Source organism: Ciona intestinalis, chromosome 12 (assembly GCF_000224145.3).
Source record: "Ciona intestinalis chromosome 12, KH, whole genome shotgun sequence".
Lineage (NCBI taxonomy): Eukaryota > Metazoa > Chordata > Ascidiacea > Phlebobranchia > Cionidae > Ciona > Ciona intestinalis.
The window spans coordinates 2028564-2053996 of record NC_020177.2 but is presented as its reverse complement, the minus strand read 5'-3'; the positions used below and the strand labels follow the sequence as shown (position 1 = coordinate 2053996).

Sequence of the window (25433 nt, the reverse complement as noted above, 5' to 3'; positions counted from 1 at the left end):
CCCCCTAAAAATAATTACCCACGAAGTAACATACATGGTAACTCGTAAGCTGGCACAAGGTGTTAAACCCGTGTGATAACGACTGTCGTTTTCCGGCCACGCGAGTATAAAGTAAGTTACATTCATTCAAGTGAAATACAGTAAAGATCTGTTGCTATGAAAACGAAACAAACAAAAAATAAGTTCGTCCAATTGTTGTATTAGAGAAATATATTTTGCCTAAATGGCATCGTCAGTCTCATATTCAAATAGACAACAACTAACTGTTTTGTTGACACCACTGCACAGTAATTAAGCCATAAAGGTGCGGTTTTACAACTGCATACAACTAAGGCACACTTTTTGACCCTATTACGCCTAAAACCTGTTTACAGTTTTAATAAAGCCTGGCACTATGAGAAATACCAAATTCCTGTGCTGTGGTAAACAGAATACTAGTTTGTAAGTTAAAAATATTATTGAATTAAAATCTATTTTTTCTCGCAAAAATTGGGTTTGGGTTTTGGGTTTCATTCCTAAACCCCGCTTGACTTTGCACAGCAGAATTTCGTCAAAGTATTTCATCAAAATAAAGAATGTAAGATTTCAATTCAATCCATACTTTATAAATAAACCATGAATCCATGATCCAATATTTGTTTTTTTAATTTTTTGCCTAAAGCTTAACGTTTCATTTAAATTAAAAAAAAAACAACTGATTTTTAGCTCACTAGTTTCACAGCTGGTGCAGATTCATGCCACGTGGCAATACCTTCTACATCGAAAACTTCTCGATGTCCGGCTAACTTTATCTCGCGTACTATGGACAGAGTCAAAAACCTGCAGGTAAAAACAACTGTCTAATTCTTATTATTTTAGCATTTGTATATTTGTTAGGTGCCATGTTAACTACCAAGTTACATATGTGGTAACTCATAAGCGAGCATGATGTGTATAAATTAAACACCCGTGTTATAACAACTACGGTCGTCCTGCTGTACAAGGATAAATAAGTTACATACGCAGTAACACAAGCGGGCACAATGTGTATGAAATAGAACACTCATGTTATTTGGACTCTCACTGCCCTGCCCCGCAAGGACAAATAAGTTACATTCATTTATTCATATTGTTAATTTATATCTGTAACAACTAGGGTTTTTTTTTCAAAGTAAAATTTGGGAACTTAATTATACTTTATATTAAAGATTGCTTATTTTTATTATCCTTTGTGCACAAATTCATCTCCTCAAACACAAATACAAGTGCTATTATGCTGCTTATAAAAGGCTTGCCCCGTTAAAGCCCTAAAGATCAACTGTGCAATGGCTAAGGAACTTTATCATAAAGTATAACTAATAGTAGACGACTACATGTTATATTCTAAGACCCATAAATTTGCTCAAAGAAAATAAATTGGTTATAATAGGACTTCTCTGTAACCAATACATAAATTGTTATTTTTACTATAATCTGAATCTGTATAATGAAATAAATGTAACTTACATTATCCTCGCGTGGCCGGAAAACAGTTGTTACAGTTGTTATAACCACATGTGTTCATACACCTTATGCCAGCTTACAAGTTATCATGTATGTTACTTTGTGGGTGATTGTTTTTTAGATTTTTTTATTTATGGCTAACAACTTGGACAACCCATTAGTGACCACTGGGTTGGAGCAATTGCCGTTAAGCGTCTTGCCCAAAGACACATACACCCACAATGGGGGTGGTAGCAGTCACAATGGTAGCAGTGACAGCCTTGAACCCATTACCTCTGGGTTAAAGGCAGACTCGCTAACCACCTTGCCACGGCGCTTGTTTAAATCTGTTTAATAAAATTCTTTATTTGTTTCATGGGTTATAATTACCGGCACGCGGTCTGGTAGTTTTTGTTTATATTCAAACTTCACTATATCAGGTATATGAACCTTCAGAACAACGTAAGTTACTCGATTGCACGATTCGTGATCTTCGTCACGCAGCGGATGTTGCTCCTTCCCTCGCGTCCACCGCTCAGTGCTCGGCAGATTATCTACAAGCTCAACTTCTCCTCTCAAAAGTGATCAACATAGTTACTAGTTTTTTCATTGATTCTTAAACAAATGTTTTTATCCTTGGCTGGTTAATTGCCAAGTGTTATGGCTTTTTATTTTTTTTATTTAAATGTTGGTCCGTTGCCAACTTCGATAAGAAGTGGTCACTGGATCGAAACATCGTCCCTGGTTGTAAGAACACACATGTCCACATTGTTGCAGAAATAACAGTTTACATAATAAACAGGCTGTAGATACGAGAAGTTGGACAGGTTCAAGTCACATATGCGCTCAACATACAGCATTCGCTAAACCTGCAGCAAATCAAATCATCCAACTCACTAAAGAAGTAAGTAATTTAACTAACAATATAGATAATTTAGACAACCAATTAGTGGCCCCCGGGTTGGAGCAATTGCCGTTAACTGTCTTGCCCAAGGACACATACGCCCACAATCATAGCAGCGACGAGCCTTAATCCATTACCTCTGGGTTACTTTTTGGACTTTATCATTCCTTTTCCATTTTGGATGTTGTGACTCATTTAGTCCAATTACTATGTAACTTAAAAAAGTGTATCTGTTTAGGTGCCTGTTTAGACCACCCTTTAATTACCACTTGGTTAGAGCATTTTAGTTATTTCTTATGCCTGCTTATTTTTAACACAAATTCATATTTTTAACTTATAATGAGTATTTTCTTTTAGCTTGAGCATCTTTACCTAGGCTTAAGCACGAATGAAATAGCTTTGGTTCTCCAACTGCGACTTAAGGCACAAGCTTTGCTGTTTGTATTGGAAATGCAAGAAGCCACTTTGAGTAGAAAAAAGTAATTTTCTTTGTTATATATTACGATTTTTTCATAGGATATTGTCTATGTACCATGGTAGGCCTATCGGTTATTAGGCTTTCAAATTCAACTGAAAATATGCTGATTATAAACGTTATGAGTGCATTTTTACAGATAAATCATTATAAAAACTATGCCCGTGGCCTTATTTGTATGAATACACCACATGTGCCTTGGGTTATTCAAATTTTGTACAGTAAAAAAAAAAATTGTGAAAATTTTCACTTATTTTCAAATAGTGTCATATGAAAAAAATAAAAACAGTTCCAGGTTTCCTGACAAACCTAGCTAGGACTTTACCCATATAAATTATGTTATGCATATATTAATATCTACATACATACAGTTTAACAGAGGCATCCTAAAGAAATCCCTAAAAGCTGTTTTAATTAAAAAAATTTAAAATTAAACCCTAAAAGTTACAGCTAAACCTCTTCAATGTTAAATAAATGGTGGTATATCAACATACATTTGCTCCAAGTTTACTCATATGTTAATAAACAAAAATTCCAAATATTTTTATATGTTGATCAAATTATTTTTATTTTTTAAATTTTTAAAAGATAACATATTTTTTATAACCTTTGTTTTCACACAGCAAATCACAATCCAGTGGTGAAAAACCATTGAAACCAAGCAAGCTGTGTGAAGAATTCTTCCATAGAGTCCAGGAACTTAAATCAATCCTCGAGAAGAGTGACATTGCTCCGGACTCATTCAGCCGGACTCTTTTTAACGAACTTCTTAAGCTTTCTGCGTCGAGAAAACCTTCTCTTGTCGTGAAACTCCTGCAACCACTCTTGTCGCATTACAGTGCTTCAGAAGTAGATTTGAATAACAAGGTAATATTTTGGTGTCTTGGTAAATACAAAATAATGAAAACAATTTTTTTTTTTTTTTATTACAGTTTCTTCTCCTATCTGTACAATTGTCAGGTTTTTACTTCTTAAGGCATTTATCCAAAAATGCATGGAAAAATTCCATGTGTTATTTAAAAAATGTGATTTTTGATTAAAATTAATTAAAAATGTGATTTTTTGATAAGATACTTAAAAATGTAATTTTTGATAAAAATTAGTTCAAAATGTGAATTTTTAATAAAAATTAGTTCAAAATGTGAATTTTTGATAAAAATTAGTTCAAAATGTGAATTTTTGAAAAACAGTATTTTTCTACTTTGTATCACCCCCTTTCCTCAGGTCCAGAAGTCACGAGTCATCATACATGAGCCACAACCCAACCCTGATTCACCTGTGGTCATTAGTGCTGGGTTGGTGGCTGCACTTAATGTTGATGCGGTTGCTGAAAATCTAACTAACCCGCTCCATGAAATAAGGTCGGTTGTTATAATTTGTAACCTATACTTTGTGTGAGTGTGGGGTAAGATGGGACACCTTTAGCACATAATATCCAAATATCCTGATCTTGTTTTAAAGTTTAAACAATTAACAACGGTCTTTGGGAGTCGTGAGGTTACAGTTTTATAATTCTTTGAATGTTTTTTGTTTGCTATCAACTGGGAGGGGAAAATAGAATAAAAAACTGTCCCATCTTCCTCACCCTACTATATGTGATAACTTTGCTTTAGTTTGTTACATCTTTTGGGTTTATCCTTTTATTTGTTTTGAGGTCAAATTATCTACTGTGTCTGGTTATTCCAATTGGAAATACTCCATACTGTTAGCATAGTTGTAATTAATTGGTGCTTCTGGTTAAAGGCTAAAAGTTTGCGTGCATGCATTGTAATCAGAGAACGCAAGGTTCAGAGCTGGGTGCTGCTACTGTTGTGGCAGGTGTCCTTGGGCAAGACGCTTACTGACAAAATGCATACTCCCGAGTGGTTAAAGAATTATAACTAACCACAAAGTTGCAGTGGTTGCAAATGGGTAATCAAAATAATATCTCAAGGCATTATTTATGTCATTAGAAACTGAGTAGTTGTATTGAATTTTTAAAATAGAATTTTGTTTTCTAGAATCCAAGTAATATATCCTGACTCCACGTCTCAGTTGTTCAATCTTTCACCACAAGATGTGAAACAAAGCACTCCATTTAAACATAAAATATCTACAAAGGTAAGACTAGTGTTGGATGCTCTCATGAAGTGGCGCAGCCAAAAGGGGGGGGGACTCAGGGGGCTCGGTCGCCCTTTAAAAAATTTATAAACAAAAAATTAAAAAAAAAAATTTTTTGTACCTCCTTTATTTTATCTGGCTTCACTGCTCTCATGTATCATACTTTATATTAAACATCAATGATTTTTTTCTGGCGTTGTGGCTTGGTTGTTAGACTGCTTGTGCTTGCCAAGTAACCAAGTGTTGTGTCCATGTCTACGAGCGAAACAGTTACCAAACCTTTCTCCAGCCAGGGAACATTAATGGTTGCCTATATTGTTGGTTATACAATAAAAACAGAATCAGCAATAAATACAATCGCTCACAAAGTTACTGATGAGTGATGAGCATGTAGCATGGGGTCCATTAAACAGAATGTTATAAATTCTAAAGCTGGCCTGCCATGCAAGGGTAAATAAGTGGCAAGCCGTTATAATAACAAAAATGTGGCATCTATAAAATGGTTGAGTTAGAAAATCCATTAACAAGGAGAATTCTACTGTAACTTGATCATAAAACAAAACAATAACTTCTACTCATTTTCCTACCCAGATATATTTAAGCCATGAGCAGTGGAGTGAGGCGTGCGTCGTGAAATTACTTTTCGTTAAAATCGTTCGTGCACCGTTGGATGTCAAACATAACACAACGACATCAGAAACCCTTCCGTTATCGAAGGCAGTTGAAGTCACTTTTCATCCAAAACCAGCTTCAAGAGCTTAATCTAATGCGTTTTTTTGGTGGTGTCAATAAAAGTTTAATCTATTTGTTTTCTCTGAAATCATTTATTTTATATTTTGAAAGCCAGTTTTTAGGTATGAGCTTCCGAATGTTTGGTTTGATAAGACTATGCAGTTCTGGAAAAAAAAATTCTGTACAGAGTACATTTCTCATGTATATTGTATGTTCGCCACAGAAGTTTGGGGTATGTGACAGACATTTTAAGTTTTTCATAGACATTTTATTAGTTTGATAGGATATTTTTTGCGTCTCTTGAAGACATTCACAGATGTCACCGAAATTTCAATCCTGGCAGAAATTTTGTTATTTTATCAATCTATAAAAAAAAATTTTTTCCAATAATGTGCAAACATACTTCAACCTATTATTAAAGTAACAACAATCAGGTTTAAAATGAATGCCTGGTTTATTTCGAAATTTTATGTAGGACAAGCAGATAAAAGAAATCAAGGTTGAATTAACACAGAACGATGCTAAAACTGCATACTACCCAAATCCCACTAAATTATACCCAAGATGAAATTTAAGTTGAAAGTTTGCCAGGATTAAACAGCAAATATGGAGAATGAATTGAGCAATTCCACAAGGAGTATGAGCAGCCAATATTAGGCACATGACTTTTAATGGAGAGTACATCTTATATTTTGAAGTTAAAAGTGTTAAAAATGGTTCCGAAAAAATTGTTCAATTTTTTTTGCTTTAAAATAATAACTACACAATTTTATTTCTTTGAATTTGGAGCAACAATTTGTTTGCTTATGTTACAATAGTGTTGCTGTGCTTCTATATAGACCAGCACAGTGAAAAAGCGGCCACAAAAGTAATACAGACAGGAAGCAAGTAGCTGTCGGCAGTAAACTGTATCATACAGAGAATATACGGAACACCAATAGAGAAAAATTGCGTTTGTACTACAGTTTAGTTTTAGACAGAAAAAAAAACATAATTAAATTTTACATAATTTATAATCATTGTGTGTTTAATGCTACAGCTATGTTAAGACATTTTATTTTTAAGTCTTTCTTACTTTAGTGATTTAAAATTCAAAATGAATGATAAAAATGTTTCTGAAGAAGTTTGGAGAAAATTTTACGGGTTTACAAAATTTCGTACACTTTTTTTTACGAAGACATGAAAAAAAATAAAAAAGGGGTTTTGTATAAAAGCAGCAATTAATGCATCACCTCAAAAAATGAGACAAAAAAGTCCCTGGAGCAATTAAAAACATCAAGTAAAAGAGATTCAGAATTTGAATTTCACTGAATTAGAGTTTGTGACAAAAAAATGGTTTTACATTAGTTATGTTCGAAAAAAAAAAAATTCGGGAAAAAAATTTTATACAGAAAGTACGACATTTTGAAAAAAAAAATTTGATACGCTTTTGCTTTACTCGTTGAGAACGGGGAATAATAATACATGTTGTAAGAAAAAAATTTTGGGAAATTATTTTTTCTGGGATGCGATGGAATGCAGTGCAAGTGGAGGATCATGGACGATAAAACGTAGAAATCCATGCTAACTGCATAGTTGGTTCGACTAAAACCATGCGGGGGCTTACTGCTGCGTTTGTAGCACAGTGCTTAGATGTCCAGGTAAAAACAGGATGTGGCAGAATTATGCCAATAAAACTGGACCAAAAATACGAAACTTGGGTAAAGTGACAAAATATTAATATTTGTGGTTTGTTCTTGCTATAAAATGTTGACTCTAAATTTTTAATTCAGACTTTTTAACAGAAATTTAGTTACGGCCCTGATTGTATATGTGTGGAAAACGTAATGCGGTGTAGTATTGCTACAGCTGAGCTGTAACAGTATGGAAATAGCAATGCAAAATCCAGGCAAGGCAGAAGGAAGCTGATGTGTTGGAGTAATGATCAACACTACGAAGCAGAAATAGGCGGGAACACAATAATGCGAGGTTGGCAAGTTGGTTGGGCGCAAAAACATGAACTCGAGTTTTTCAAAACAAATTGCAAATTTGGCGCAACCGTTTGCGATTCGCAGAAAGTTCTATTTTCTGCAGTGAAAATTCAAATCACAGAAAATTCTAAATTCATTTTTCTTTGGTGAAAATTACAAATGTTTAAAAAACATGCGCGCTTGGTTTTAAGTACGTGGGATATCGTGCTATAATGTAGTCAGCGTAAGACAGTTTTATCACGATTGTACTACACCTTATTGTCTAGGGAGCAAATATTAATAGTTTGTATCTGTATATATTATAACTGTTTGATTGTTTTTTTACATGGTGTTTTTTGTAGAGCACCGTTTTATGGTCAGCACCATTTTTAAGCCATAAAGCTGAAAGGGGTGTGGAGTTATTTTGTGATTGTGGGTAAACACACTGTGGGGGGAGACAGAAATTGAAGAACTGTACAAAAAATTCACTGTAAAAGAAAAACCTTCAATCTGTGGTAAAACGTATGTACAGAAATAAACGTGGGCGCAAAAAGCCAAAACCGTTCTTTAAGCAAAACCGTTGTCACGAGAATGACTTTTTAGCAAATATGGTGATTGCGAAAGCGAAAAATAATCTTGCTAAAAAATGGCGGCAGAGGCACGAACACAAAAACTGGACATTTCCCAACTGATGTGAAAATCGGCAGAGAGTGCAAAACATACGGTGTAACTAAAAGCATCAACACAATGCATGGTGCACTGCTGCTAATACTGTGGCCTACAGTTGCTATAAGCAAGGAACCAGAAATAATAAAATCTGGTTGGAACAGTCTACAGATGTAAAATAGATCACGTTAATCGCTATGAAACTAATTAGACACAAGAGCGAAACAGAAATGTAGATTGGCTGACGACAGCACAAGAACTCAAACTTTTAGTTGAATCGTAGACTTTAGACACAGATATTCTTGGAAGGAAAATAAGTTCATGAAACAGTTTTTTTCCCTTTAAAATATTCCTTTTACTGAAGTTTCAAGGCATTAATTCCAAAGTGAATTTGGTGATGGATTGCCTTGCTTGCTTGCTTGCAGGGAACTTACATAAGCATTGTGTATAGTGGAAAGAAAGCTATCGTCGCTCTGAAAATATAACTCACATAAGAAATATCTTAAAATAGTTACGCCACTCAATTAGTAAATATTAACGAACAATATTGCCACTAAAAACCAGGCTGTTTTGCAATAATTATATTTGTGAAGATGTAAGTATATTTACAAGCTTATCTTAACGAAATTTGTTAGTGGAAAACAGCAGTGGTGTCCACACTCCTGCACGCTGCAGGCCATACTGTTGGCCTTTTCTTTGATTGTATTCGTATTGTAACAATATCATATTCACACATACTAATGGTCAATGTAAAAAATTATTATGATATGCAGAGCTAACATACCTGTAATAGGAAGACAAGTGTTTTAGCAAACTGCTCTTTATCCATTGGTTCGACTTGTGGGGATCCAGCACTTTCGACGAGCCGCTGACGAAGTTTTTCAGCTTTTTCTGGCATGAAAGTTGAATGCTCAAAATCCTGGGGTGAGATTAAAGTGTCTTTTTTCGGTTCTTCAGAAACTTTTTGCTGAAAATTAAATGTAGCTTGTTTGTTTTGGTATGATGTATACATTACACATAGCTGCAAATTTTGCATTAGCAATCCGAAACCATGAATTTTAAACTGGAAAGCTGGTACTTAATAATAAATGCAGCGTAATGAGCCAACGCTGGCCTAAATCTTAGGTCTGCTGGAATGCCACGCAGTAGAACCTCACCCACGTAGAATAGGGGTAATTATAGGGAGGGGTGGGGGGGGATTATGGGATCTAGATGTTTAATTGGAATCTTGACAATTCAAGGCTGCAAATTAAAAGTTAATATTCACACTGCAGCAATATTAAATATTAAAACACTAAGTGAATTTTGGTCCTTGTGAACATATCATCGAGCTAAAACCAAAGTAGCGTATGTCACATTTTTAAGATTGCTCAAACTTTGCCAAAATGTGTCTTATGTCCAACAGCATGCAAAATTGTAAAATAAACACCTTTGAAAAATGTGATATAAGCTACTTTGGTTATACCTCGACGATATGTTAACAATATGCGAGCCTGTTGATTTGTGTTGTTTAAATGCATTATTATTGCATAGCAGTTGCTTGGTGGATGTGCAAATGCAGCTTATGTCATACACACTGTCGTGCTGCAATGACTAATTAATCTAGGAGAGATTTTATACCAAATGATTAATAGCTGCAAAACACCAACTATGACAGTGTGCATAATGCATATGTAGAAGGCACAGAGAAGGCTCATTATTTACGATGGATGTTCAATATTTGTGTAGGTAGGAATGACACACATGATGCAACACACGATGGCAAACAGAAAAACATTGAAAATCTTATTGGTAAACATACCAAATACACATTACACCATTACATTAATTTTAAAGATAAATATTTAGTATTTTATCAGTTAAAATGAGAAAAAAAAGGAATTTTTCTAAATAACATTTACAGGAGAATTATATTTTCATAAAAATATGTTTTCATACAACTAGTGCTACAAAACACGCATAAAAAAAATCAGGTCAAACTAATGGAGTACCATAGTGACAATGGTACCTCACCAAACATAATATATATTGTCAATTCCTTCAACATTAGTCTCTTACTCAAATAAAAGGTTTAGTGAAAATAGTGAAATATTATCTTTTTCTTAAATATGTGTTAAATCGAACTCTTGTTAACTGCATAATCAGCAACACGCAGTGCATTGTGTTTATGCTACCAGAATCGACCAACAATATATCATTATCATACTAAAAACAAGAACAATTGAGTTGTTGCCTTGTTTTTATGTACATGATAAATCACCTTGAATGCCTAACAGTAATGCAGTAAGCACCACCAGTGCAATGGCTATATTGCGCGTAATATAATTAACACTAAGCAGAAATTACATTTTAAGAGATCAACAAACAAGAAAGGTACATTCAAGCTTTATTGTATATATACATATAATATAAATACAGCAAGATAGCATACCACATACTTGGTACCCTAGGCCTATTGTACATTGTTGTATGTCCATGTAATATTGGTATGGTGTACAACTATACAATAATATATATCTTATATATATCTTTTTGATTACAAGTTTTTATTTTAGAAGACTAGAAACAGCTAATTTTTAATTGTTTAGAAATTTATTCGTAAATGTTAAACTAAAATAATGTAACTTATTCTTGTATACAATGTAGATTTGTCCATAAAAAAGGGTTAGATTATTATAACATAACAACATAACAAATGACAGTAGAAAAATGGTTGCACTTTGTTTTAAATATGACACAACATATATATATATATATATATATATGTAGTAATACATATCTTAACAGATAATAAAGTAAATATTTATATACAAACAGGACGAACCTGGTTTTGTAATGTTGATGCTGATTGCTTGGTGTTGGGGATTGGAACACATTTACTACCTGTGATGCAATATATGGTTTAGTTTGATAAAAAATTGTAATTGTAGTCTACACTAGTTGTATAGTTCAATGGTACAGTGTTTTTTGCGCTTGCTACTTAACTAGAAGATACCAGGTTCAAGGCTCTATGCCGCCACACCATTGTGGGTCTATGAGTCATTGATCAAGGCACCTAATTGTAATTTGTCCAACCAAATGTCCACGTGTTATAACAGTTGTTGTTGCCCCATCAGACAAAAAACAAAATGAGATTCTTATTTAATTGTGAAGTAAAACTAATTAATCTGAAATCTAAATTTATACCTTTCTAAAAATGTTAAAATTTATTTTAATCTAAATTAATACCTTTCTAAATAACAGGAAAATTTATTTTAATCTAAATTTATACCTTTCTAAAAAATGTTAAATTTTATTTTAATCCAAAATTATACGTTTCTAAAAAAAATAAAAAATTATTTTAATTTAAATTGATACTTTTCTAAAAAAAATTAAAATTTATTTTAATTTAAATTTATGCCTTTCTAAAAAGAGTTGAAATTTATTTTAATCTAAATTTATACCTTTAGCAGATGGACGTAGAGCATGAGGCGAGAGCAAGAGGGGTTGGTCTTTTGTTGTTTCATGAAGGGTTGGTACAACTCTTAGTGGGGAAGTAGTGTTTAGCGGTAGTGCGGCTAAACCACTAGCCACCGACATGCTTTTGGTAAGGGCAGGTCCTGAGGTGAGTGGAAGTTTTCCTGATATATTTGTGGGTGGAACGGGAGGTCGAAAATTGGAGTGGAAAGATGAATGCTGTGTTTTGGGTTGGCTGTACAGTGAGGGAAAAGATTGAGCTAAGGAAGGTGTGCTATGTGAAGTACTGTGGGGGTGAGGCCCACCCATTGTGAAAGGGGGTTTGGGGTGATTGTCTGTATGGGTTTTAGTTGCAGGTACTGTTTGTACAGCTGATGTTTTTCCTGCTGTTGTACTTTGAAAGTAGGTGGTTTGTACACCAACCTGGCGAGCGTCAAACAGTTTATCGATGACTGATTCCTCAACTTGTGAGAGGTTTTTTGGAGCAGCATCGCTTGTGGAGTAAAAGCGAGCGCGATGAGCTGGCATTCCAAGGACTGGGCTTTCAAGTTCCTCCACTGATATTGCACCGTTGACCAAATTTATTGGTTGGTTTGTTTCAAATAGGCTTTGTCCGTTGCCCAGGGAAAGGGAGAGAGACCTTGCAGCGAAGCGCTTTTTCGGTTCATTGCTTTGTTGATGTGAATTGTTTTCAGGGGATTGAGCAAAGAGCTCAGCAGAAGAAGGACGTTGGTTGAACAGAGTGGATATATTGAACTAAAATTTAAAAAAACATTTCAGACTTTTTAGGTATAATGTAAATACAAGTTCATTTCAAATGATTGAATAAATGTAACTTACTTTATCTTTGTGTGGCTGGAAAATGACAGTCGTTATAACACGGGTGTTCATATACCTCATGCCAGCTTACAAGTTACCGAGTATGTTACTTTGTAGCCTTGTAGGTGATTATTTTTTTGAAATTTTTCTTTTTTTATGTGACTGATAATTTGGACAACACATTAGTGACCACTGGCTTGATTACCTTTGTTGAACTTTTGACAGGAACAGGCTGAAAGCTGCCCTTATTTGAAGCTTTGGGAATCGCTTCGGAGACTTTTCTCTGTGTTACAAAAAGAGGTTTACACACATGGAGTATGTAAGTAAACAATAATTTTTAACATTCTTATACCACAAAAGTTAGTCAGCACAACAGAAGATACACAACTTTAATAGTCAGTTTATATAACGAAAAATGTCTTTAGGTAGTGTTGCAAACATGTATAAATTGTTGTTGCTAGGCTGCTTAGGCATATTATGTATCTTTTCTTTTACTAAATTTATTTATAATAGGCCTCAAATTTTTGTTTAACTTACTTAATCAATCAACTGTCAACCTTGTAAAAGTTGTTTATTATTGTGTATATGTAACTTAACATGAATAAGTGTCAAAAAAAGTTTTGTTGCAATTACCTTGTCATAATCATCTTTAGCTTTGAAAAGCAAACCCATGATATCCACAGACTTGTCTCCATTCTGTGTTTGACTTTGTGTCAGTTCCTCTGCACTGTCATGATTTGACATTACTTCATATTCCGCCACAACGTCAGATAACGAGGAAGCACTGCTGTCCCCCGTAGAATTTGGTGACGGCAACACTGGTGAATGATCATTGTTTGTTGGGATAGGAACGTTGATGTTCGGGGTCTGACCCTCCCTCTCCCTCTTGCACAAGCTGAAGTTTGTTTTTGTTTAAAAAAATGGACCTCATAATTTATTGCAGAACACGTGAGTAATATTTTTTTCCAATATTGAGTATCTTAAATTGTATCTCAATTAAAGGATACCAGGTTCAATGCTCAATGTTGCTACCGTTGTGGGTGCATGTGTCCTGGAGCAAGAACAGTCATTGCTTCAACAGCAGTCACTAATGTGATTAAACGTCAACCATAGTAGAAAAAATTCACCCATAAAGTTACATACATGACGTATCAACATATAAGTTAAGTAGCTGCAAGTTGATGCCAGCACTCATCGCAAACAGTGTTTGTTTATATTGACAAATTTATTGACACTTGACAAATAAATACTGTATAAAACTTCCTGTTAAGTGTTTGTTGAATGAGCATTAAGAAGTACTTAATACCTCTACATTACAACCACTGAACCAAAGTCTTGTTTATATAACAAAAATAAGCTACCAATTAAACAGGCTTGGGAAGTGCTACTAGATCACAGAATATTATGGCAGAATATCCCAGAAACTGCACAATGCACAGTGAATAAAAAATGTATCAATTAATTATGTTTGAACTTTAACAACTTAACATCCAATTTGAATAAGTTAAAACCTAAATAAATTTTTGAACAAGGCACAATGGTAATATACAGTAACAACAAAGATATTTTATAATTATTTCTGAAATTTAACACAGTGTTTTTTGTACAGACCAGTGCACATCAATCACACAAATTAAATCATTTTACTTACTTTGACAATAAGGTTTCAATTCTGGTGCAATCATACATATCGTAAAACCAGATTCCGTAAATCACCACTGAAATTTGTATATAACATTAAAAATGTTGAACTTATTTCATTTGTAATAATTTAAATTTACAATATCACAGCACAAATTATAAAAATTAAAATATAAATATCCTTTACCAACAGATCATATTTAAAAAAATACTAAAGCATTTTCTTACATTTTGCATTTCTGTACAAAAGAAAGGGACTTTTGTTTTGGAATTCTAAGTTTGACGAAATATTTTCTGTAAGATTATCCATACTCAAACGATTCATGATTGTAAAACCAAACATTGGCTGGGCTACCCTGAAAAGTTTAGAGTTTTAGTAAAAAAAATGGGAGGTAATGTTTACTGGTAAAACAGTAGGCTAATAGTCGCCTAGTCTAGTCTGCAGAGTATTGGCAGTTATTTTTCTTGTGCGCCCATGCTTTCATCAAAAATCTGTGTGCAAAGCATGTACATTTTTAAGCCACGTTGGAAAATCTTACTTTACTTAATACGCACTTTAATTTTTTTAAACAATTATGACTTGCATCCCCATAAGTTTGTAAACCGAATCGCTCGTGCACCTGCAATACTCTGCAGATAGTCCGCAAAAAAAATTGTGGTTGTTTTTGTTGTTTCAAGATGCCTATTCAGTTTAGGCTAGCTTTACAAAATTTGCTTAAGGAGTTTTTAATTTAAAAAAAGGGGGGACTATAATTTGACACCAATGTAACTCCATTTTTGTAAGCGTAATAAAGTGTATGAAGTAAAACCAAAATATTAGGAGGCTTAAGCAATACAAGAAAATTGATTTTACATAATTTTCAACTCAAATAAGAACTGACCGAGAATATACGAAAAGTGTTCCTTCTACTTCTGTCTTTTCCTGTAAAAGAGAATTATATTTAAAATAATGAATATATATATTCATTATTCATATATAGTAAAAATGTTACACTTTGGTAATAACAGGCTTACCCATTCGTTTGTTAATGGACTAAAAGTGTAGACAGCCACTTGGGTAGCAGAATCAATGATGTTAGAAATGTATGGATCTTTTCGCTTTAGAGCGGCTAAATTAATGCGGGATTCGGCTTCAACAGCCATTTTTGCAACCATTTCATACACTGAATATATAAGTCAAATACGATGAACTGCACAAAACATATAATTTTAGTAAGGAAAATTTGAAATACGTTTTTGCAAATTATTCACTAGCACCAATGATTTATGTACAACGCATCACTGACGGTTTACTGCTAGAAATAGGTCAAATAACAAAATACCCTATTTTCTACTAGACCAACAATCACTTGCAGGTTCAGAAGTTCTGTCTGAGACTACGTAAAAGTTAGTAAGTTACAGCAAATTGGTTACAGAAAAAGGAACAGGGCGAAAAAAGAACGTAAGCAGTGTTTCCAGTTAAAGTTTACACCTATCTAGCGAAGCAAGATTGTCAATAATTTGTATTAAAGTAGAACTCGCATCAGGGTGCGCTTTACGTAACAGTGCAACACTGCAGAAAAAATAAATTAAAGGACAAGAGAGCAAACCTCCAATAAGTAAGTACGTATGAAACCACTTGGCATAATATTATTAAACCATTTCACTACAACGTCGACTACGCTCGATCAAAATTAAATTAGAAGTAACCAACAAAGCGGTTTTCAGTCGCTATTAGTGACTGGGAAGTAGTAGGTAGAATACATTTATACATGTAGTATACCTCCTTCAGTTGCATCGCTGCTTAAAAGTCGCTCCCCGTTTTCCCAAACCCAAGTATTCTCGTGTTCGATGTCATTATACATTGAACAATTGTTCCTAGCATTCCATAGAAACCTACTATTAAACCTGCTTCCATGTCATGTACATCATTAGCACAATTAAGTCACTATGGAAGCATATATTCAAGGAGATGAATTGCTAAGAAGGCTGCTGTAGGCGTACCATTGTGGGAACTAGCAGGCACAGAACCTTCTTTTTTGGTGCTGGGTCTAATCGGGAGAAGCAATATTATCAGCTAACTTTATTGTCATAGCTTATTTAGCGCTAAGGGATATGAAGGAATGAATGAAATTTATTTCGTCTTTTCGGTCACGATAACGAAGAACAAGAGAGTTGACAAAAGCGCAAAGAGGGGTAGTAACGGTAAAACAACAGTTGTTAAAACACGCTTATTGATAAAAAAAAGAAAGGAAATATTGTTTTGGATAAAAAGCGTGACCGTTACACCCTACAAACGATACAATGTCAAAATTAAATAAATAACATTAAATTAAACACATTAAAGTTTCAATTGGAAGAAAAGTGTACGTAAGGACACGACCCGTACAATGGGGGGAGTCGGCCTCAAAGAAGATTGATCCAAAGATTGGAGCATGATGGAAAAACAAAACCCCCCCAAAAAAAAATTCCACCAAAGTTTACAGTAAACAGTTTCGAGTGCACACTTATGTAGTATTCAGAAGGGTATATGGGTAAAAAGAAGGAGAAACAATAATTACGTAGTATAATAGTAGAGTGTGTATGGTGTGTAAAACCAGGTTTTATATAGCAAGAGGAATATTGTAGCGTGAAAGCACAAGCATACTAAACTATTCATTGCATTAACAGACTTGTTGTATGGTTTATACGTGTGGCTTCTGCAGATGAGTACATTACATAATTATGTATCAAACACTGACATTTCGCAGAGTGGTGTATAAACGCGATCGCATGAGACATCATTCCAATGTCCTGAAGGATACAATAACACACAATCTTCCCCAGATGCAAACGAGTTCGGTTCTCCAGTAAACCAATTTGTATCACTGCTTAAAAGTCGCTCCCCGTTTTCCCAAACCCAAGCGTTCTCTTGTTCAATGTCATTAAGGCCGATCCAGGTGTGTGGTGCTGCAACGCCGAAGTGCTGTTTAATCATTCTGAAATATTACAAACGTTCTTACATGTGTTATAGCTATGCAAGTTTTCCCCCAAAATATAGTAGGCAGCAAATATAGTACTGTGGGGTAACATATGACATCTAAAGCACATATTATCCAAATATCTTGATCGTGTTCTAAACAATTAACAACGGTATATGGGAGCCGTGAGGACACGGTTTTATAATTCTTAGATTGTTCTTTGTTTACTACCAAATGAAAACAAAAAAAAATAGAAAAGCAAAGGTATTCCATCTTCCCCCACACTATTGTATAATTAAAGCCAATATTTCCATAAAAAAAGGTTATTGCACCTCGTTATGTTTATATTTCTTGGAGCAACAACAGCCAATCTTGCACCGATTGCTGCACACGTACGATTAGCAGCATGATAGTTTGATGCTGGGAGAGTTCGATATAAATAACCATTTCCGGCAGAAAACCAAACTGTTCCATTTATCACTGTTTAAAAATATACTTTTAGTACATTAATGACCTTATAAATCAACCTGTAACCTTACGTTTAACTCCAGTTTGGAAAAGAGTTTCAATCTGATCTGAAAATGGGCAAAATGGAATTAATAAGTTGTGTATACGAAATTTCAGACAAACCTACTTTTAAACCTGCTGAACCGGTTTTCCATCTCCTGTATAGTGTTATCGACGCATGCACTGTTTGAAGTACATTCTCCTTTTTGTCCTTTAGGACCGAGTACGCCGACAGGTCCAGCTGAGCCTCTCAATCCAGGTGGTCCTCTTTTACCTGGACGACCCGGTGGACCTTGCGCCCCCTTCTCAGAATTTCCAACCGAGCTCAAAGTTAACAAAATCTGTCGAGTATCTTGCGCCTCAACACAAAACATAAGCAACAATGCTAATAATAACTTAAACAACATTTTAAAATTTACTGCATGACAAAAAGTGTAACAAAAAAACATTAGTAGCTGACTTCCTTGTTTTGTTAAACAAACACTGTACCGGGAAAACGGAAATATGACTTCAGAAATTCTTGTTGTGTTCAACGTCAAGGCTTAACAAAACGGAAATATGACTTCAGAAAGCGTTGTTGTGTTCGATGTCGCTTAGAGTATATAATTAATCACACACTCGGAATAATTCAAACCGGATATTTCATCACAAACACTCTTACTTCTTACTTGATTCAAACTAAAATATAACGACCCTATATATATGCTTAGCGATCCTATATATATATGCTTAGCGGGTGGGAAGACACTGGTTGTTTGACCTACTCGTTTTCTTTATTTAATAAGAAACTATTGGCGGCGGAGAATAAAATGCGAGAAACCACAGATTTAAAATTAACACGAAGGAGCAAGAAACCTTTGAAACCAGCTGACGCCACTTCATACGCGACGAGTGTGGCAGAGTTCGTAACGAAATAACTGATAGATGAAATTTCCTAAAGATGACCGTGTTCGCGGTGTCACACTAACTGCTAGAAATCCTCGAGGTGTATTTGCGAAGATATTATTTCCAAACAATACTTTACTGGTGTTCTATCCTACTAGTGGTGAACTCGAACATATTCAAAACATTTACTGGGCCGAGTCGGAGCGAGATAAAGACTGTCTTCTACAATGGGTAAATATGTCAAAACGCGAGGCAATAAAAGACCATACTAAATTAAAGGTTTACATTGATCTCATGTACTCCGAGAAACATTACTTCAATAGCCACATTCGTGAAAAATATGTGCTGGAGATTGCTAACCCTGGCGCAATTTGCAACGATACAGCATCTATTTTTGTACAGCAAAAATCAATTGTAATTTACTGGAACAATCGTAATATTCCATATTAGTGCCAGCAATATTGTAAATATTATTGTATACGTTTGTTGTAAACGGGAATAAAAATCGAAAATTGTTACCACGTCAGTCTCAAATATCCTAATATGGATACCAAAAAATTGTGTCTCTAGCTTTTTTAGAAGTCATTTTAGCGCAGCCTTGTATCGCTGACATGAACCAAATAAACACACGCCGACCATGCATTTGTATGGGCGATATATACGCTCTGTGAGCTCCGTAATGGCGGACACAAACGCCGTTTCCGGACGTGACATTGGTCTATACTTTATACTAACCTTGTTTTATTTATTCCCCTTCTTTTACTACGAATCGCAACACGCTTATACGCTACAGTCCACTGAGCTGTATATACCGTGGTACCGTGGTATATACAGCTCAGTGCTACAGTCCAGAGTCGTATAAACACCGAGTAGTCCAACTGCCGTCTTTGTGTGTCCAAAATAGAGCAAACGTAGTGACTTTGGCAATGGGTTTAAACGAACTTGTTACGTTTTGTTTGTGTTCTCCTTTTGTGGCAAGGTGTAAAACAGCTTCTATTTACCTTACCAAACATTTTTTGGAAAAAATATATAAATTTAGCCGCATTAAATGACTAAAATATCGCAAATCAGCCGCTTCTAATTTTATTTTTTGACTTTTTTTGACACAGAAAACAAATAACACATAATTTTTACATTTTTCAACTTTTAAATTTATTTTTAGGCTAAGGTTTTTTCTTTAATTTACCGTAAAACAGACATTTTCCCTATACCTACTGTGTTATTTTGGACCCAAATTGCCGTTCAATTTGTGTTTTACGTAACAATGGGTTGGACTACTCGGTATTTCTATGGCTCTGCTACAGTCACACGGCGCAAAAACATACAATAAGAAACAGCAGAAACTGCAGCGTTTGGATACGTAACAGCACGAATGTTTTGTTTGGCTTCACCAGACCTTGCAGTTACGTTCCACGACTTCTGTAGGAACAATGCATGTTATTTCTCAATAATGCACCGATATTACGCAATATTGCATCATGTCATGTACTTTTTTTGTGTATTTGCGTGTTTTAAAACGACTTTTAAATTTTAAGCGGGTTTCATTAATAAAATATACGCAGCAAATGCTACACCGTCTGCATTGTATCCACAGTAGGCCGGCTATTTCTGTACCATATAAAACGGCGCCCATGACAGTTGCCTTTGTAACCATCCGTTTTATGAGTACATCTAGTCAGTGGTATAAGTTATTAAAGCAAGGCGTATGAACCTTTAATGGAAGTTTCTGTTACATAGTTTACTGTTTAGAAATAGCGTATCCATACATGTTTACTTGTTTAAAGTTTATACAACGTCACTTGTTGTGTCGAGTAGTGCTTCCGCTACACATGCAAGCTTCAATATCAGACAACAGTCTGTGAAACTTACAACATCTCTATAGATTTTAACTTCTTCATCGCAGGTTGTGAAACCACGAACAAATGATAGTAAGAACAGCAAAATATGTGTTAGCCTCAGCATGGCCGGTACTAAAAACTATAATTTCGTATGCAATGGTTGTTTAATCATGTTAGAAAAAACGGTATAATCTCGTTCAATATTATACAGAATATAAAGTTTTTATTACCAGTGCGGAATCATATATAGGTTCTAAGGAATTAAAATTATCAAATCCCAGTTATAACAGTTAAAATGCATATATAATAAAGGTTAGTATAGGAAACTGTCCATTTAAAAAGATTTACTGTTTTATAATTCTGATGTATAAGGCCCACTGCTTTTTAGCTATAAAAGCTTAAACTTAAAGTGTAACTAATAAGTCTTATAAGTTATGACCAACCACCATGGTACTTTAAAAATGCAGGCACGTTCGATTTAATTCTGTTGTTGTTTACAATTAGGATATGTCTTTTATCAGTGATACTGCTTTTCCACGTCAAATTGCTGATCACGTGATAAAGAACGCCATGCGCGGTGATGTCACAAGCGTGATTAACGTAATGAATCAGTATTGTCATGCATTGAAATCAGTTGGAATGAACGTCGGTGATGCTAAAGGTGCCATACTGGATAAATGTTTTTTGGAAGCATCGCCGCAAAACGTTTTGGAATTAGGTTGTTATTGTGGCTACAGTGCTCTTAGAATGGGTCGGTTGCTGAAAGAAGGTGCAAAGATATACACAGTCGAAGGGAATCCAGATTTCGCTGATGTGGCGCAAGAGATAATTACCTTTGCCGGAATGGAGGAAAAGATTCAAATTGTGCGCGGATTTAGTGAGAAAGTTTTGCCAACTATTGCTGCAAAGTACGGAGTTCGGACTTTTGATTTCGTTTTTATTGATCATGCCAAGGACCTCTACGAACGGGATTTGAAAATGCTTGAAGATCTCGGGTTAATGAGAAATGGGACTACCATACTTGCAGACAATGTCATCTACCCTGGCGCTCCGAAATACTTGGAATACGTGAGAAATAACACAAAATATGATTGTACGACCTACCCTACCAAACTACAATTCCGTGAAAACATAGATGATGCATTGGAAAGGTCAGTTTATCTTGTATAAAATTAATCTGTATATGTGTTATTTATTTGGTTAATGTTTCAGCTTTGAATAACAAACTTTTCTTTTAATTACATAATGTCTTAATTATTATTTATACCCTTCGATTGTCTTTTGTAAAGTATTAAAAAGGCAAGAAATAAATACAATCATATACAAGATTTCGGAGATTGCTTTTTAAATTATGAATTATACCTTCCGTATCGACGAGAGAATTCGCACAACGATTACTTAAATAGACATAAATTATAACTTTACAGTTTACATATACCGCGGGAAGTATATTTAGCTGGAATTATATTTAGCTGGAATAAACACAGTCCGACTCCATAACATGTCCAGGTTCAAACTCAGTATATTCAACAAAACAGTTCGGGTTACAACGACAAAACAACATCGACGTCACGATACTCTCCGGCCTCTAACTGCCTGGTCCAGGCTCACACTGCCTAGCTCTACAGCAGGGCTAATAAAGGAGATAACGCAAAGACGAGAAGAAGCGTTATACACGAGAAACATTATAAACATTATACAGCAAGGCAAAGTTTCTCAGTATTGTAAATAAAGAAGCATTGTTATACATGGGTTACAGGAAACAATCTAGGCGCATACACATTATGCCAGCTGTTAAAGTTACACAACGCAAAATTCAATCTTTATGCATTAAGTTAAATTTAGATAATTGTATATATTAAATATCTGTGCTCGGAGCACACTCAACCGCTACAACCTCTAAGCATGATTGGTCGTCGTGGCGCGAGTGCGCCTTTTTCTTCCGTTTTACTTACATCCGCCCTAACATTGCATAAGATCGGCAGCTCTCTTTGTGTGTATGGTGTATTGTATTACCGTGGTTAGAACGTTGTTGTATTCGGTTACGTTGGTCAAAACTTTATAGTGTTTGAACATTATTCTTATTGTTTTATTATAGTAGTTTTTATATACCATTAAACTGTGTGTTAAGAAACCATACATTAGTCTGGCCAGTCGCGGTAAGCCGTTAGAGCAGCGTCCCGAACCACACTTTACGTAACATTTTCATTGCCAAACTTTTGGAGGTTTGCTTATAATTTAATAATTTATACTTCATGGGTCATTTAACTATAGTAGGGTGGGGGAAGATGGGACACTTTGTCAGACGAGACTTTTTTTTAATTTTCTTTTTACGGACCCCCATTTAATGAAAGGTTACAGAATTATTCCACAGTATTATCACGATCTTATAAAACGCCCGTCAAAGCTGATTACTGTTTTTAAATATTAAAAAAATATGTAAAATAGAAACAGTATACTTTGAACAGGTAAAAAAATGCAAAATAGTAAGGTGCCATTTTTTAATGCTCGCTAAATCATAGTAAAGCCAATGATTTTTTTTTAGTTTGCGTGTGCAAACGATTAAACAAGTTTCACAGCTTCATAAAACAACCTTGAATATTCGTAAAGTTTGATTTTGTCTCATAAAACTAGTTTTAGTTTTGTAAAAAATCACTGAGATATAAGCATGAAGAAAATTGGCAGGGTCAATATGACTTTAATTTGAGATATAAACAAAAAAAATATCGGTTTAACGTTATATATGTGAAGTTTACATGGCAAAGAAACTAGCACAGCCTGTTAAACTCGGTAGGTTAACTACAAGTTGTAGAATACTGCTAATGTAAATATATTTCAATTTAGAGTCCCACTTTCCCCCACATTGTAGTTTTGTATGTTTTCATTGCAAAACTTTGAAAGATTTGCTTTTAATTTAGTAATTTATACCTCAGGGGTTTTCAACTATAAGATACTGATATAATAAAGATATAATATTTTAAAAATATATTCGAAATTTGGTCATTTGCACTTTGTGTTAATTTATAAGAAGGGGCTTGTGCCAAAAACATAGTAGTAATACCCAATTTGTAGCAAAAACTTTATCAAGAGTTATTATCAATTTTCTGTTATTACAAGTTCATATGCATTTGTAGGATACAATATTTATCCATTGAAGTTCGAACATTATACCCATTGTCGTCCTAACAATACCAATTGTTATGCAATAATATAATGTATAGATAACATGTTAAAAACTATAGCGGTAGGGCAAGAAAAAGAATGTAATGTTTAGACTTTTTTTTCAAAACGTTCAGTATTATTTCGTGTTATTTGCATATATTCCTATTTATAAATACACTTATTAATCAAAATTAACAATGATTTTAAACTGTCCCATCTTATCCTGTGTGTTTTCGAATTTGTAAAATTTTACTTGTTGTGCGAATCGCTAAATAACTCCTCGTGTGTTTTATTATATTTTATTAAATTGGTGTCAATTAATAAAGGAATGATGGTACTAATTCGTGGTATTACCAATAAACCGTCATCTATTTTGATTTTGAAAATATTTGGCAATATGTGCCTAAGTGTCCTATCTTCCCCCATTGTACTAAAACAATATTTTGAAAATATATTCGAAATTCGAATCAGTCAGCATTTGCACTTGGAGATTATTGATGAGAAGTAGCTTGTACAAAAAACAGTGTAGTAATACCCAATTTGTGACAAAAATTTAAACCTTATCAGTTAATTATTATTAGTTTTCTGTTTCACCATAGTACTCTAAACACTAGTAGGACAACGCTTGGCAATTGTTTGTTTGTTCTTTGATGACGTAATTTTTGGTCACGCATGAGTGACTAGGTTAAGGCGGGTTTTGTTCCTGATAGAATCATTTGCGCTGTGTGTATCGTGATTATTTATTTGGTCTGTACCAAATTACCTGGTAAGTGAGTTCGGCAAAATGTAAAAGCTTTTGTTAAATGTTATGTTTTAATTAAAATACTTCATTAAATAGTGGATTGATATTTATATAAGCTAAGCAACTTTTATATAAACTTTTTAAAAATGCCTGCTACCCACTGCGCTGTCCCTGGGTGCAACTGGTCGTACCACTTGGGTAAACGAACGAATGAAACCCGAAGTATCTTCACTGCAAGAAGACCTAATAAAAGTCCCAACCGAAGCTGAACATCACACAATGTTAACAAATTTTTTGTTGAGTATGCGGTGTTCCACAAAGGCTAGTGGCGATAAAATAAAAGAAATGTTACACAAAGAATCGTAAGTAAAACTGTTGTAAAGTAAAAATATACCTATATTTTTTATTACTGTATTCTATTCATTATTTAATAAATGTTTTCATTACCCATTCAAATAGTACCGTCAACTGCCCAAACTTCGGTCAGTTTTTAGACAAATATGGTTTATTGTTCCAAATAGTTTGCACAAACAAATTATGGCATAGTTTTACATACACTTTAAAGTTAATACCAAGCTTAGTATAATTTTTTTAGAGCTGGTATTTGTGAAGCACATTATTTGAAAGAGCACGTTATCAGAACCAGTACCCGTTCAAAGTTAAAAGTAGGTGCAAGGCCATGTTTGAATCTCCCGAAGCAGTCCTCGTTTTCTCAGCCTTGCAGAAAAGAACCATGTCTACGAAAGGCATTACCACAGAAATTGAGGCATAAAAATATTAGTGACCTTCAAAAGTCAATAAATAATCTGAATGCTGAAGGTTTGTAGACATATATATATGTAACAGTAAGGTTAAGTTGGTATAACAGAGCAATTGTCAAGAAAGTGTTGTTCAGATTATCAGTTTTTTATAAAGTTCTCACAGTTTCAAGGATGTGTGGAAATTGAGTACACAGGTCATAATAATAATCAGTATGGTCTAATGGAAACCTTGTAAAAGAAGTTAAAATTAACCCAAAGTACAGGCAAAATGTCAGAAAAAAAAGTTTAAATTTTCCAAATTGTAATTGCTGTGTGTAATTAATGATATACATCTTTAAACGTAGTAACTATAGTATCACTAGCCTAATATCATTCTTAACAGGGGATTGGATCTTT

The 25433-nt window shown here is 34.3% G+C and overlaps 4 protein-coding genes across 4 annotated transcripts in view; 2 read left to right on the top strand and 2 right to left on the bottom strand.

Moving 5' to 3' along the window:
- The window catches only part of LOC100179081 (integrator complex subunit 4), a gene marked incomplete in the record, with an annotated part of 34082 nt that extends 28322 nt beyond the window's left edge, over positions 1-5760 (top strand). The window contains 8 exon segments of the mRNA XM_018814546.2: positions 723-825; positions 1902-2042; positions 2264-2365; positions 2723-2844; positions 3464-3707; positions 4065-4201; positions 4841-4940; positions 5532-5760. Coding sequence (XP_018670091.1) covers positions 723-825; positions 1902-2042; positions 2264-2365; positions 2723-2844; positions 3464-3707; positions 4065-4201; positions 4841-4940; positions 5532-5702 — 1120 coding nt within the window.
- A 347-nt stretch (positions 5761-6107) lies between these two features.
- Positions 6108-15686, bottom strand: LOC100182892 (mRNA-decapping enzyme 1B-like). Its single transcript, XM_002131088.4, has 10 exons — positions 15218-15686; positions 15085-15125; positions 14432-14559; positions 14214-14280; positions 13196-13457; positions 12768-12845; positions 11731-12499; positions 11112-11170; positions 9072-9254; positions 6108-8760 (listed from the first exon to the last, which is right to left on the bottom strand). The coding sequence occupies exons 1-10, from the start codon at positions 15356-15358 to the stop codon at positions 8662-8664; spliced, it is 1827 nt and encodes a 608-aa protein (XP_002131124.1). The 5' UTR covers positions 15359-15686; the 3' UTR covers positions 6108-8661.
- A 1218-nt stretch (positions 15687-16904) lies between these two features.
- LOC100181291 (mannose-binding protein A-like) lies at positions 16905-18056 on the bottom strand. Its single transcript, XM_026837004.1, has 4 exons — positions 17777-18056; positions 17682-17717; positions 17475-17622; positions 16905-17160 (listed from the first exon to the last, which is right to left on the bottom strand). Exons 1-4 carry the CDS (start codon positions 18054-18056, stop codon positions 16905-16907), a joined length of 720 nt encoding a protein of 239 aa, XP_026692805.1.
- Positions 18057-20356: 2300 nt separating this feature from the next.
- LOC100183642 (catechol O-methyltransferase-like) lies at positions 20357-22315 on the top strand. The gene is made up of 2 exons (XM_002124941.4): positions 20357-21523; positions 21882-22315. Exons 1-2 carry the CDS (start codon positions 20880-20882, stop codon positions 22102-22104), a joined length of 867 nt encoding a protein of 288 aa, XP_002124977.2. The 5' UTR covers positions 20357-20879; the 3' UTR covers positions 22105-22315.
- Positions 22316-25433: the final 3118 nt, after the last annotated feature.

Bases quoted from the DNA above. Each gene is read 5' to 3' on its own strand.
- LOC100182892 (XM_002131088.4), bottom strand. From the start codon at position 15,358: ATGGTTGCAAAAATGGCTGTTGAAGCCGAATCCCGCATTAATTTAGCC. The intron at 12,500-12,767 runs GTAATCAAGCCA...TTTAAATTTTAG, and splicing joins CTGTCAAAAGTTCAACAAAG to TTCAATATATCCACTCTGTT. The intron at 9,255-11,111 runs GTTCGTCCTGTT...TTTAATTTTCAG, and splicing joins CATCAACATTACAAAACCAG to CAAAAAGTTTCTGAAGAACC.
- LOC100181291 (XM_026837004.1), bottom strand. From the start codon at position 18,056: ATGTTGTTTAAGTTATTATTAGCATTGTTGCTTATGTTTTGTGTTGAG. The intron at 17,623-17,681 runs GTAAGGTTACAG...ATTTTTAAACAG, and splicing joins TTTCCAAACTGGAGTTAAAC to TGATAAATGGAACAGTTTGG. The intron at 17,161-17,474 runs GTGCAATAACCT...GTAATATTTCAG, and splicing joins AGAAATATAAACATAACGAG to AATGATTAAACAGCACTTCG.
- LOC100183642 (XM_002124941.4), top strand. From the start codon at position 20,880: ATGTCTTTTATCAGTGATACTGCTTTTCCACGTCAAATTGCTGATCAC. The intron at 21,524-21,881 runs GTCAGTTTATCT...TAACATGTCCAG, and splicing joins ATAGATGATGCATTGGAAAG to GTTCAAACTCAGTATATTCA.